The following is a 12,464-nucleotide window of genomic DNA, read 5'->3' on the forward strand; positions in this document are numbered from 1 at the left end:
TTGGATGGTAGGGGGTAGGGTCATGGAAAAGTTAGGTAGAAGCTAGACGGAGCAGTGGAAGGAGCAAAGGGAGGCTGAGTTCTAAGTCCTTGAGGGGAGAATGATAGAGATAGGCCCCGGAGGCAAGGACAGTGATAAATATGTGACGCATTAAAAGCCCGGGGGCACAACATTCTGACCTGGTGGTTCTAAGACCCTGGGACTAACAGACCAGGAGCTTCTGGTGCGGAGCAAGCCTCCCCTCTTTCACCTCTGCCTCAGGGTAACCTTAGATGTATTATAATGCATTTGCATTGCAGGTACTGCCCTGCCCTGTGGACAAAAGCCACCTTGACGGTTCTGGTCACAAACTCCCTGTGGGAGGAGTCTTCCCAAAGATTGGACGCAGCCTCCACTGAAGACCACCCACCACACTGCACATACTCAAACCAGAAAGATTCAATAATACCCAATCCCAAAACAACCTAGGGGTGGGTTCCACCTTCCAGAACCTGCCCACTCTCCTACCTTGAGAGTGTACTTTCACCTTAATAAGCTGCTCGGTGCTTGCTACTTTCTTCTGGCTGTCTTTATTCTGAGCACAGATCCCCGTGTGTATCTTTGCACAGGGAATCCAAAAACGAAGACCTCCCCATTCACACAGGGCAGACTCTCTCACCAGTAACAGAAAGACCGCTACTCTTCATTTTTCTGAAACTCTCATCTTCTATCTTGACCAGTAACCAACATTACTCTTCTTTACCTTTTAGGTATCAATGAGTAATCCTGAGCACTTATCCAGCGGCCTTGTGACAGATGCTGGGATTACTCGACCATTTCCAATACACTCAGCATAATGAAACAACTTTATCTAATGTCTCAGCAATAAAATTTATCATGTTTTTAAAATTCCATGAATTACCACTCCAGAAGTATAAGGGATCTCGTGAAAGTTTGTGTGCATGTGTGTGGGGTGGGTGTGCACTCTGAGCATTAAACGGCACCAACTAATTAAGGCACAACAATTAAAAGGAACAATCTTGGGCTCACAGCTGCAGACGGGCTAGAAAGAATGATGGGAACAAAGGTTACCCACCAATAACGAAGACAGATGTGAATGAAATTCCAGGGAAGCAAGGGATTTAGGTACCTGCCAGAGGCCCTGCCTACCCTCGGGGACCTACCTTGGTGGGACCTGGCTGTGGCTAACTGGAAAGTTTGTGTGGGGTTCACCCTAAGGTTAACAGTTACCAGCACTAGGAGCCACTTGCTTGTACTTTAACACATGATGAAACTGAAATTAGAAAAGAAGTGAATGAACTTGAATCATTTTTACTTTAGTTCTCTTGAAAGTTATTCAAATTAAAAATAATGCACCTCCTCACTGTCTATTTGAGGTGCAATAAACTGGGGGAGGGAGAGCTGAAAATACTTCATTGATTAGTGATTTTTAATTTGTATAACTTTTTTTTGTTTTTGACAGTTTAGAATTCCATTAAAATCATATTATAAACTGACCGAAGCGAGGTTAGTACCTCAAAAATGCCTGGTTCTTTTGATAAAGATAAAAAGCTTCCAGCACTTGGAAGTAGGTGAGAGCTATGTATGCTCTACTCCCAAACTTACTACCCACCTCAGTCCAGTGTCGTCTGCCAATATACATAAGGAAGCAGACACAAAAACAGACAAGCTGTCCTTCTCCTGAAGGAATTCCTCTTTTTGATCTGCCACTTAACATGAGAATCATGCAGGTTCGTTTTGAATGTTCACGCAACATTCTCGGGGCAGGACAGACAAGCCTAGAGTCAGGTGGAGAATAATGAACCCTTCAAGTGGGGGGTCCATGATCCTCACCGTTCTGAGGGTACCAGGATGCTGCACTCACAGGTTCTCATTCCTCACTCACTCAGGGTGGTGGGGTTCTTACAATCCATTTTACTAATTGAAAAAGATAGTTCACATCTTTAGAGTCAAGAAAACCCACTCAGACACACAATATCTGAAGCATTTAGGCAACTAACTTTGGAGAACGTATTCCTAATGAAGACATTTCCAATGTCACCAAAATGCCAAGAGACTAAGTTAATTGGCACATGCATACGCAGCACTATATATACATCAGTATTCTTAGTACATTACCATGCAGATAATCTGATTGTTTCTACAAAAGGAAACTTTCACTCTTTAATCTCAATTATTTCCTGCTGTTTCACCAGGCGAATTTTCTCTTATCCATTTAAATTATTGAAAGCTACTAAATGAAATTAATGTTGAAGTTTTGCAAATTTGGTTTCATTCATCATTTTTCTCCCTCTGTATTAGACAAAATATCTATTAAACAAAAAAACGGTCTATTAAACCAACCGCTGATCATGTTAAGTTACCGTTTATATGTTTAGGACATCACAGTCAAAACCTAAGATTCCTAAGATTTATTTCTAACTTCTCACCAAAATGAACATGTCTTTTTGTGTTAACTACATATGTACATAAGTACCATACTAGTATTTTGTCCTGTTTTAGAATTTCGCAAAGTCAAATTAGGTCAGTAGTATTAAAATCAGGATTCAAATTGAAATTTTTAGAAGATTTATAGTGTTCACCAAGGCTTTCCCATTGCAAATCATTTTGATAATAATGGGAAAACTGCTACTTGTTTTACTTTACCCCAACATGTTCAACCCTAACCACCACCTTATCTTCCTGTTTTAGAGATGGGAACACTTGAGCTCAGAAGAGTTAAGTGAACTGACCCAGATTACAAAATGAAAAAGGATACAGGATTCAAAGGCAGGTCTTCCCAGCTCCAAGTCCTAAACTCTTTCCTTTTTCATTTGTAATTGCACCCAAACCCTTGGACGAATTAAACTACCAAACTATGCATCTCAAAATAACAAAATCACACAAACATGCCATATATCCTATTTCATACCTTTAATCCTCTGAAACTTCCTGGGCTAGTTGGAGAAGAACTAGAGGATTTCGTTGATTTGGGAGTTGACAGCTGGCTGCTGGGAGTTCCATTAACTGACCAGGGGCAGAGACAACAAAGGAGACAGAGGTCATTAAAACCCCAAAACAATCAGATTGTGCAAAAACACTAAGCACATGCACGACATAGTTCCAATGAAGCTTTGATTCATTTAAAGCTCAAAGCAGATGGCAAATCAGTGAAAGGCCAAAATAATGTGTCCCCTTGCATTACAAAGTACCAGACAAATAAAGGAGTGAAACTAGAATTGTTTTTCAGTAATAGTTTTCCAACAGTGACATAAACAAATATATAAGACATTATGGTAGAGATGTGAATGAGAATTTGTCCATACAGCCCGCCTGGCAACAAGGGCAGAGAAATGAAACGGCTGGTATGTTTGTAGCCCTTTATTATGAAGCTGTAACTTCCAATATCCTCTCGGTATATACCAACCTTCACCCAGAGGTTCTACAGCTCTCCCAAATCAATTTCACCATAATCCAAACATATTTTCTAAGTATATTCTTAATGGAAAGGGAAAATTACTGCTCATTTTTCTTGCAACACCTGCTTATCTGTTTGAAGGCCATAAAGACACTCTTCAACTTTCTTTTAATCTAGTCCTTTTTATTTCCTTCTATTTTCTTGTCTTCACAGTTTAATTTCTCCCATTTTTTAGCAGATCTTGATTTTTTAAAATAGAATCCCTTCCAAACTTCTACACACTTCCTAGGTTGAAGGCTCAATTCAGAGCATAGCTAGGAAAAGTATGACCACTGTTGTATAGAAGGGAAGGTAAATTTGCGGGTTTTATTTGAGAGAATGCTGGTCAAACACTTCAGCATGACTCATGCTTATTCCTAATTGGATCATCTGGATCTGTTTCTGCTGTAATTTCACAAACTTGTTAATTAACACTTAGGACTTATAGTTGTTTTGCTAAGACGTATTTGCAATCCCTTTTATCACTAATCTTTGATGCTTTACCCAAAGATGCAAACTGTCACTCTTATCTATGGAAAGAAAAGCAAAGTCCGTCTTTTTCTTTTCTTTTTAAATATGAGGAAGTAGACAACTATTATTTTAAATGAAGCTAATCAATATAAAAAGCAAAATGCAGAGGTAAAAGTTCCAAATGGGTGACTTAAAAATGTGAGCACCAGACCTTGAGTGGAGGCAAAAGTCCTCAATCAATAAGTATTTGTGATTAGATGAATCATCTATAAACCGGGATATTTGGGACTATAAAGTCATGCTTATTTATTGCATTACTCATTGTAAATTGGGTAAGGATGAGAACATTTTCTAGTCACTTTTAACTTACCAAACTTTAATTTTTCTAATTTAAAACCACTCATGCATAAACAATGATCAGTTACCTATAATTTCCCAACAAATGTATGTGCATATTTAGAGCACAAGTACAACGCAAGGAACTGTGCAATTAGAAACTGTTTAGAATGTTCAACAGTCCTGATTATTTCTCAATTAAGTTACATTTCGATGTTTCTTTTAAAAATTCTCTTTAAATAAAGGGAATTGGTGGCAGGAATTCACATAAAATAGAAGTTACTATGGGCAATGAACTAGTCAAACTGCTGTGAGCTGAGGCTGAATTTTCTCCCTTTTTTTGGCTTATTCCATACAGAAACTGTATAGGTCACCAGTCTCTGTAAGTATTGTTGTCGTTCACAGATATTCAGACACTACACTGATATCAGAGGCTACCTTGGAATAGTGACAGGAGAAAAAACAATTCTTGCAAATGGTGATCCTGACAGAAGACACAACTCCCTGAAAACACACCCCCTCCTAAACATAGTTTCTTCACAAAACTCACTGCTAGGGATTTTACTGCTGTCAGCAACGACATGTCCATATTTTCCTCCAAATAATCTCTGCCTAAAGGGATACAAAGTCACATTTGGGCTTCTAAGTTCCCCAGAGCATTTGGAAAATTGTAAAAAAAAAAAAAAAAAAAAAGTTCCTTAATGAGTAGTCCTTAATTTCATTTATTTGCACATTTCTCCAGAGTCATAGGCAGGTAAGTGGGACCAAGGACCGTCTCACACTGAGTCAGCTCCTCTCAGACTGCTGCCACCAACTGGTAGGTGTGCAATAACCAGCCAGCACCTTTGTCATGCTACTACTATTCCTTCACCACCCCCTGATTTTCTCTCCCAAAATAAGGCTATTCTCCATTCCTCCCCTCAACTGTAATGTAAGAAACAAACTTGGGGCTTGTTTGCTTGTTTATTCTGAATATTTTCTATCTTGGCAGACTCTGAAAGATTCACAAGCTAGAAACCTAAAGGGAGAATTTTTAGGACTCAAATTATGGTAACATTTACCTGCTCATGTCATCCAGCTGAATTTCTATGTGTTTATTACATACTATTTAGCCCTTTGGATAGAGTTTTGTTGAGGAATTCAGTTAACCAGAAGGCCATTTATGGGCACATTTCTTTCCCAAGACTGAAAAAGTATAATGTTACATCTACACAGTTACTAGCTCTGTTTGAAATTCCACTTTGTCCCACAGAATGTTCTAAATGTTAACAGGTATGCCACAGCTAGAGGTCTGTAAAAGAGCATTGTACTTGTGGGTACAAGTGGCTTTTAATAATACATATTTCTCAGTTTTCTATAACTGCATGATGTGGTGAACATACTTTTGAGTTTAATCTCTCATAAAGAAGCTGTTTGCCCCCTGAAACATGATTTAAACATCTCAGAACTTTTACTTACAAGTTTAAGATCTACTCTACTATCTCAAATGCAGATATGCTACCGAAATATCAAGATTTCTTGAATCAATTTTTAAGCATTCAAAAATTCAATTTAAAAAGATTTGAATAAATATATATACAAACATAATGGTGTGCAAGACAAATGTGGCTATGAAACATACTTTTAGTTTAGTATATATTGGATTCATTATATCTCATTTTTTTTAATCGCTCTCCTCACTTCCATTTATTTTACTGATATGATAAACACATGTAAACCTATGGCTAAAATGAAAGTTAAGAACCTGACAAAAATCTACATTTACTATTGGATAAGCTCAGGTAATTGTATTTATGCAAATTGCATGTTATATTAGCTTTCCTAGTGTTTGAGATACTTTATAGAAAGCATGATTTGAAATAAGCTTCACAGCACAGAGATGATTTCAGTTAAAAAATATTCATACTGTCAATATTTTTAGAAAGAGTGTTGGGCCTATTAGCTGTAGGGTGGGGAAGAAGGTAAAAAACAGAAGGGGAGGAAGGTAAGAACAGAAAAGTTTAATTCTATGGCTATTTTCATATCACCAATGAACTTTAGCCTTTGTCAGTAACAGAATATTTTCCAAAATTAACTCCAAGATAGACCCGTTGAGGTGGTATGCCTCCTTGATCACTTCGTACAGAAGAGAGGCAATTGGCAATCTTCTGACAGTGACTGGTTCTCTGATAAAGAAAGGAGGCTGAGGCATCCTGTGCACCATGGAGCCCTCCACAGCGCACAGATGTACCCCGGTACAAGCCAGATACGTTCATGGAAATGGAGCAAAAGGAAACAGAAATGTGGCAAAAGACAAAAACAAAAACCCAGCAGAGCGACAAAGCCATCCTAATCGTGGCTCACCTGGGGATCTGCTTGCAGAGTAGGCACTGGAGTGATGGCCACCCCTCTTTACTGTGCACATTCAGTGAATACAAAGAGGAGACAGTAAGGAGAGCAGTTATTCAGCAGGTCGGAGTAGTATACAAAAAAAGGGTAAACAATTCGACCTAAGGAAAGTGGGGTGAGGGGTGAGTGCTGAAGAGGAAGCAGTGAAAAGTACAATGTCCAAAAAACTCAGCCTTTTATAGGGTCTGATGCTTGAAACAGTTTTTATTGATACTACTTTTACATGTTCTAGATCTCCTACATGTAAAATCATGGTTTTTCACAATCCTTTCCTTAGTAGGAAGGGGTATCAGCAAAATTACTTATAATTACTATTAAACGAAACTTATAGAAATAACACATCAAGATATTTACAGGTGTTTTTAGCTTTTCAAAAGGTGTCCCCCAAACAGTCAAAGTGATGACAAATCTGCAGGGCTAGAACCTGAAAAAAACTTAATTACAGGTAAGTCAGACCTTAAATAAGCACTAATTTCTGATAATAATCACTACAGCTATTAAATTGCTTAAAGAAGGAAAAGCCTGTGAAACTTATCAAGTAAATCCATTCTGTGTCACATGTGTATATGTATGTTTTAAACCTGTAAGAGAAGAACATCCACAATCAAATAGCACAAAGTTAAAAATACAGTACGCTGTGGTCCAAATATGAAACACTTCTACTTATGTACCAGAAAATTCTAGGTGTAGACTGTTCTTGAGAAAATGTGTCAGAATAAAACAAGTGTCTCAGCAGATTTATAACAACTTTGAGAAACAGGCTTAAATTTTTTATTTTAAAAATCATGTCATTTACATGTTTTAGAACCTGGCTGCATATATAAACATGGGAAAGGCTACTAGTTACAATAATTAAAGAAACTGAAGGAGAACGACTAACTACCTGAAGCTGGTGATTTGCTGCGTCGGGAAGGCCCAGGGCTTTTAGATCCAGAATGCTTAACAGCTGAGGACCGAGAATAAGATGTCTTCAAGACACGACATTCTAGAAAGGAAGGAAAGGGTATTAATTAAATCTAGTTTAAATACTAATCAAGGGAAGATTAAATGTGAATCTAGTTTACTGCCTAGAACGATTACCTGATCATTTTCTGTTACTGTTAAACAACTTTAATATACAAAGCAACTGTCCCAAAAGTACACCTGAGGTTATCCTTCTTAGTCGTTAGACTAGGCATCTTGCAGACCATCTTATTGTTCTAGTGAAGTTCCTACGGAACACAGAAATCCCCATGTCCTAACTTGATCACACACACATAGAGCCTAATCTAAACATAGGCAACTTCCTTTTTTAGTCAGTATTGATAGCAAAAGGCTACAACTTTTTTCTCTCCAAACTGTCTGATAATCTTATTTCTTATTTCTCTCCAAACTGTCTGATAATCTTATCAGGTATGGGACTCTTTACTGTCTTATTTCTTATTTCTCTCCAAACTGTCTGATAATCTTATCAGGTATGGGACTCTTTACTGTCTTATTTTCCACTTTCCCTAAGTATGGAGCATCAAAAATGAGGAAGCTAGCTTTAAACAATAACTTCGGTTTTTCCATAAATCACTAAATAAAACAGCATTTGGAGTACTCAAACTAATTGCAGCTAAAATAATCACTGCTAATTTGAATAATTAAGAACGTGGGTTTTGGAATCATGAAGATTTTGAACGAATCATGGATTTGATTTTGTACGAATCATGGATTTGATTTTGTTAACTGTTAACTGAGGGGCCTCAGGTTCTAAGCCTCAGTTATCTTCTCTATGAAATTGGGTTGAGAATAAAACCTGTTTCGTAGGCTTGTTATAAGGATTAAATTAGATAACATATTGTCTGTCATTTACGTTAAAATACTTCAATTTATGCAGTAAAATTACAATGTGGATTGATTTTAATCTATTCCTCAGGGGAATAAATTAACATGTGAAGTCCACTAATCAGGACAATACACACCAGGGGGGCTAGTTAGCATTTGAAAGACCCTAATCAAAATCTTACACGGAAGGGGCTGTAGCAACTTCAGTTTTAGTTAATTAGCATTGTGGATGTTAAACAGAAGTGTGTGTGTGAGAGAGAGAGAGAGAGAGAGAGAGAGAGAGAGAGAGTGTGTGTAGAAACAATCGTAAAGGCACGGCCACTTTCATAAGCACAGGTATAAATCTAGAGAACCAACAACTAGAGCTTAGTTTTAGGGCTCAGTCAGTCCTGAAGCCAGTTCTTGAAGGAGGATTCTGTTACTTGGCTAAAATGCGTTTAGCATTTTAATGACTCTTTAATGAAAGATGTCAGAATCTTAAAAGGATAGAAAGTTAGGACTTTGTTAAGATTAAAAGACAAGTTAAATAACCGGTTAGAAACACACAACTTTTCCTCTGAATAAATAACAACAGTGGCAGAATTAGGTCTAATTCTATGACCTGCTGGTGGTGGTATGAAAACGTTCCCAACAACAATAACGAGAGCAATAGCACATACAACAGGCACTCTTCTAACAGCTTTATATGTATATTGACTCATTTAATCCTCACAAAATCTTACGATTTTGAAAAAGCCAAATATCCCCAGTTCGCAGAAGGTTAATAATTGGCAACTGAGAGGGAAGAGATCAGTAGCCTTCATCCACCTTTCACTCTTGGAGCCCATCAATAGCTAACAACAAAAACCAGGAATGATAAAACTAGCTTATGTAAATTTACAACATACACGTAAAACATGGAGTACATACATAGTATGTGCTCAATAAACATTTTGTTTTTGTTAGCCAAATTAACGTTACAACCTAGGAGATAGCATCATGTTTCAGTGTCTCCACTTTCCAATCTACTAATATTGATTGACATCAAAGGAATTATGAAATGAGATTAAGCTAGAATCAAGAGAGATGTCAAATACAGATGATAATGTAAATGTACATTTCAGTCAACCTCCACCATCCATGAGAACAGGGGAGAGCATCAGCACACATGATACGAAAGGACATTCTCTGCAATCCTTTCCAGTAGTATAACCAGTTTAAAGCAGGGCCAGCCCAAAGAACATAAAATGGTACAGAAACCCTCAATGAAATTTGGCAGCAGTGAAAAAAATGAAACAAAATGAAAAGTACAGATAAACGAGCCCGAAGCACAAAGAAGATAAATCATCCCCAGGATAACTGACATAGTATGACAGAGAAGAATTATACAAAGAAGGTTGGTACCACAAAATATCTCATCTTGAATTTTAACATGTTTCTGGATCACAGTATTCATTTCATGACATGTTTCTCTAGTTCTGGACGGTCAGAATCACTACAACGGGAAAGGGTCTACCGTCAGGCTAATTTTGAAAAGCCAACTTTCCTCATTCATGAAATAAAAGAGTGAGACTGTATCTTTTACATCACTCTCCTATGTGAAATGTTATGTCTGTATATAGATTTTACCACATTTGAGGAGGAAGTTGACTTTACTATCAGCTAAAATAATCACTATTACTACAGTAAGTTTAAATTAATTCAAGACAAAGAGTAAAGCCATTTTCCCCAGAATCAGTAACACTTGAAATCACTGCAGTAATTGCTAAAAAGTTGAAAACTCCATACATTGGAGAAAGGGATTTTTCTCATTCCATCAATGAAAAAAGCTTCATTTTTTTTTCCTGCACATATGAACAAGGCATGTTGGTTTCTTTTTTAAAGCTACTAACAATGAGGTAAAAAGAAATCTAAGGCAAATGCTATTAACAATTTAGTTATTATCCTTTTATCTATCTCATTATGCACACAGAAAATGTATAACTAACCATTTCAGATTCAATAAAACCCATATATTTAAGGTGGCACAGCCAGCCACTGTTCTGAAACAGGGCAGGAAATGCACTTCAGAGGCAACACAATGCAGTACAAACATAACTTGTTTTAGTCTAAAAATGAAAGCTATTTGAATTAGGTTGTTTTTAACAGCTAGGCCAATGTTTTCATTTTATTTTCTGCCTTCATTAGTTCAAAAAGAGTACCACCAATGTCATCCTTTCTTCAACAGGCCAGACCACTTAACATTGCCAACTGACTAAGCCCCAAGCCTCTGCTTCAGGGGTATTATCAAGATGGTCAAAAAACTGCCTTACCACTGTGATCCAGGACAAAGTCATCTTGGGCATAACGAAATTTTTCAGGTCCACAAGCAATAAAAACATCATCATCACCAAAAAAGTCTTGCAGACAAGTAACCTAAAGAGAAAAAAAAAAATCACATCTAAGAGATAAATTAAAAATGTTAGAATTAGAAACATTATAAGTGAAATAAAAAGTCAACAAAATTCATTATATTTGCAAGCCTCACCTATAATACTGTATTGGAATGAAAAGCAATTTAATATCACACTACATTTCCAAGCACTCTACTCTTCACAAAGGACTTCCACACACTTTTCCCTGACCTGAGAACAACAGAACAAGGAGTTCATAGCTGGCATCAATATTTCTGTTCCTAAACAGAGTTGAGGACATATATGCAAGGTAGAGTGATGTTTTCCATGACGCCCAATTAAGGGGTGGCAGGGCTGAGGCTGATGGAGGTCTCTGCTCTCAGTCTAATTTCTTCATTTCTGCCCTTCCTCACTCTCCCCCTTCCCAGCTGGGCCACCCTGGACATGACTTCTCTGTACCTCTGGTACAGTGCGCCTTAGGTTGCTTTGGGGGGTAATACATGAAAACTGCTTGAAATAGTGCTGGGCATCTAAGGGCTCAATGTATCAACACTCATCTCCATCAACATTATCATTAAGATCAGAGGAAGTTTTGGGGCCCTTCCAAAGACCTGTACCTAAATGTATACTCAATCTCAGATTCCTTTTTCAGCCCTTCCCCCCAATCTACCAACACAAACACTGTATCAGTCTCAGATGCCACAGAAACTGGACCCACTGCAGCAATCACATTCATCCACTCATCCCAGTGATTATGAGAAATATCCTCCTGGATTTTGGACACTTTTCCCCATTTTTCAATTGGCTATATGATTTTCTCTTTTTTTAAAACACTCTTTTCCTAATAATAATTATAAAGTTTTGAGAAATCACTCCTCTAGTACTTAGAAGGATTTGAGCAAGGAAATATTGGTATTTTGACTAGGGAATAAATGCCAAACAATTAAGTTGATTATATGGAATAAAAGTATTTAACACATATAAGGACTATAATAGATTTTTTTTTTAATTTTTTTTTCCTGCAGTTCAATTTAGATCTTCCTAATCAATCTTCTAATGATTCCACCTGTCAATAGAAGTTTGGCTTTCCAAACATTGTATCCATAAGATGTTTTCCATCCTTTGATTCAGATTCTAGCACATAAACATATATTTGGTTAAATAGTTAACCAAATTATATAACTATCAAATAGGTTCAGATTTGCCCCAAACACTCTCAAGGAATGGTAGGTATAAAATGAACGAGTGACACAACTGATTTAAACAAACATGTATTTTGACTCAGGACCCTGACATACCTCACAAAATAGTAAACAACTCTTATCTCCACTTATTCAACAAATTTGTACTGAGCATTTATTATGTGCCAGGCACCATTCTAGGTGCTATAGAAATATTAGCAAAGAAATTTTAAAAAAGAAACAAAACCCCTACCTTTACGGAGCAAGTGTGAAATGCAGCACAATAAAAATGTGTAAGTAAATATAAAAAGGTGGTAAGTGCTATGGAGAAAGATAAAGCAAAGACGAGAATAGTGAATGTGTAGAATGGGTGGTCAGAGGACGCCTCATGCAAAGGTGACATTTGGACAAAACCTTAATAGAGATCAAGGAACAAGCATGTGGGGAAAGTGTTCTAGGCAGAAAGCACAG

The 12,464-nt window shown here is 37.2% G+C and overlaps 1 protein-coding gene across 6 annotated transcripts in view; it reads right to left on the minus strand.

The window, feature by feature from the left end:
- Positions 1 to 12,464, minus strand: part of DCLK2 (doublecortin like kinase 2) — a 149,409-nt gene that overhangs the window by 44,720 nt on the left and 92,225 nt on the right. For 4 of the 6 annotated variants that reach the window (XR_005985301.1, XM_041738861.1, XM_041738860.1 and 1 more), the window contains exons 3-6: positions 10,732 to 10,834; positions 7,515 to 7,616; positions 6,587 to 6,637; positions 2,912 to 3,006 (exon numbers count right to left, since the gene is read on the minus strand). Coding sequence is in view for 5 of the 6 variants with exons in the window: in XM_041738861.1 (XP_041594795.1) it covers positions 2,912 to 3,006; positions 6,587 to 6,637; positions 7,515 to 7,616; positions 10,732 to 10,834 (351 nt within the window). In the remaining variant the exon portion in view is untranslated. The remainder of the gene's footprint in view (positions 1 to 2,911; positions 3,007 to 6,586; positions 6,638 to 7,514; positions 7,617 to 10,731; positions 10,835 to 12,464) is intronic. The other 2 variants (XM_041738863.1, XM_041738862.1) reach the window with 1 other exon arrangement.

Source organism: Vulpes lagopus, chromosome 23, assembly GCF_018345385.1.
Source record: "Vulpes lagopus strain Blue_001 chromosome 23, ASM1834538v1, whole genome shotgun sequence".
Lineage (NCBI taxonomy): Eukaryota > Metazoa > Chordata > Mammalia > Carnivora > Canidae > Vulpes > Vulpes lagopus.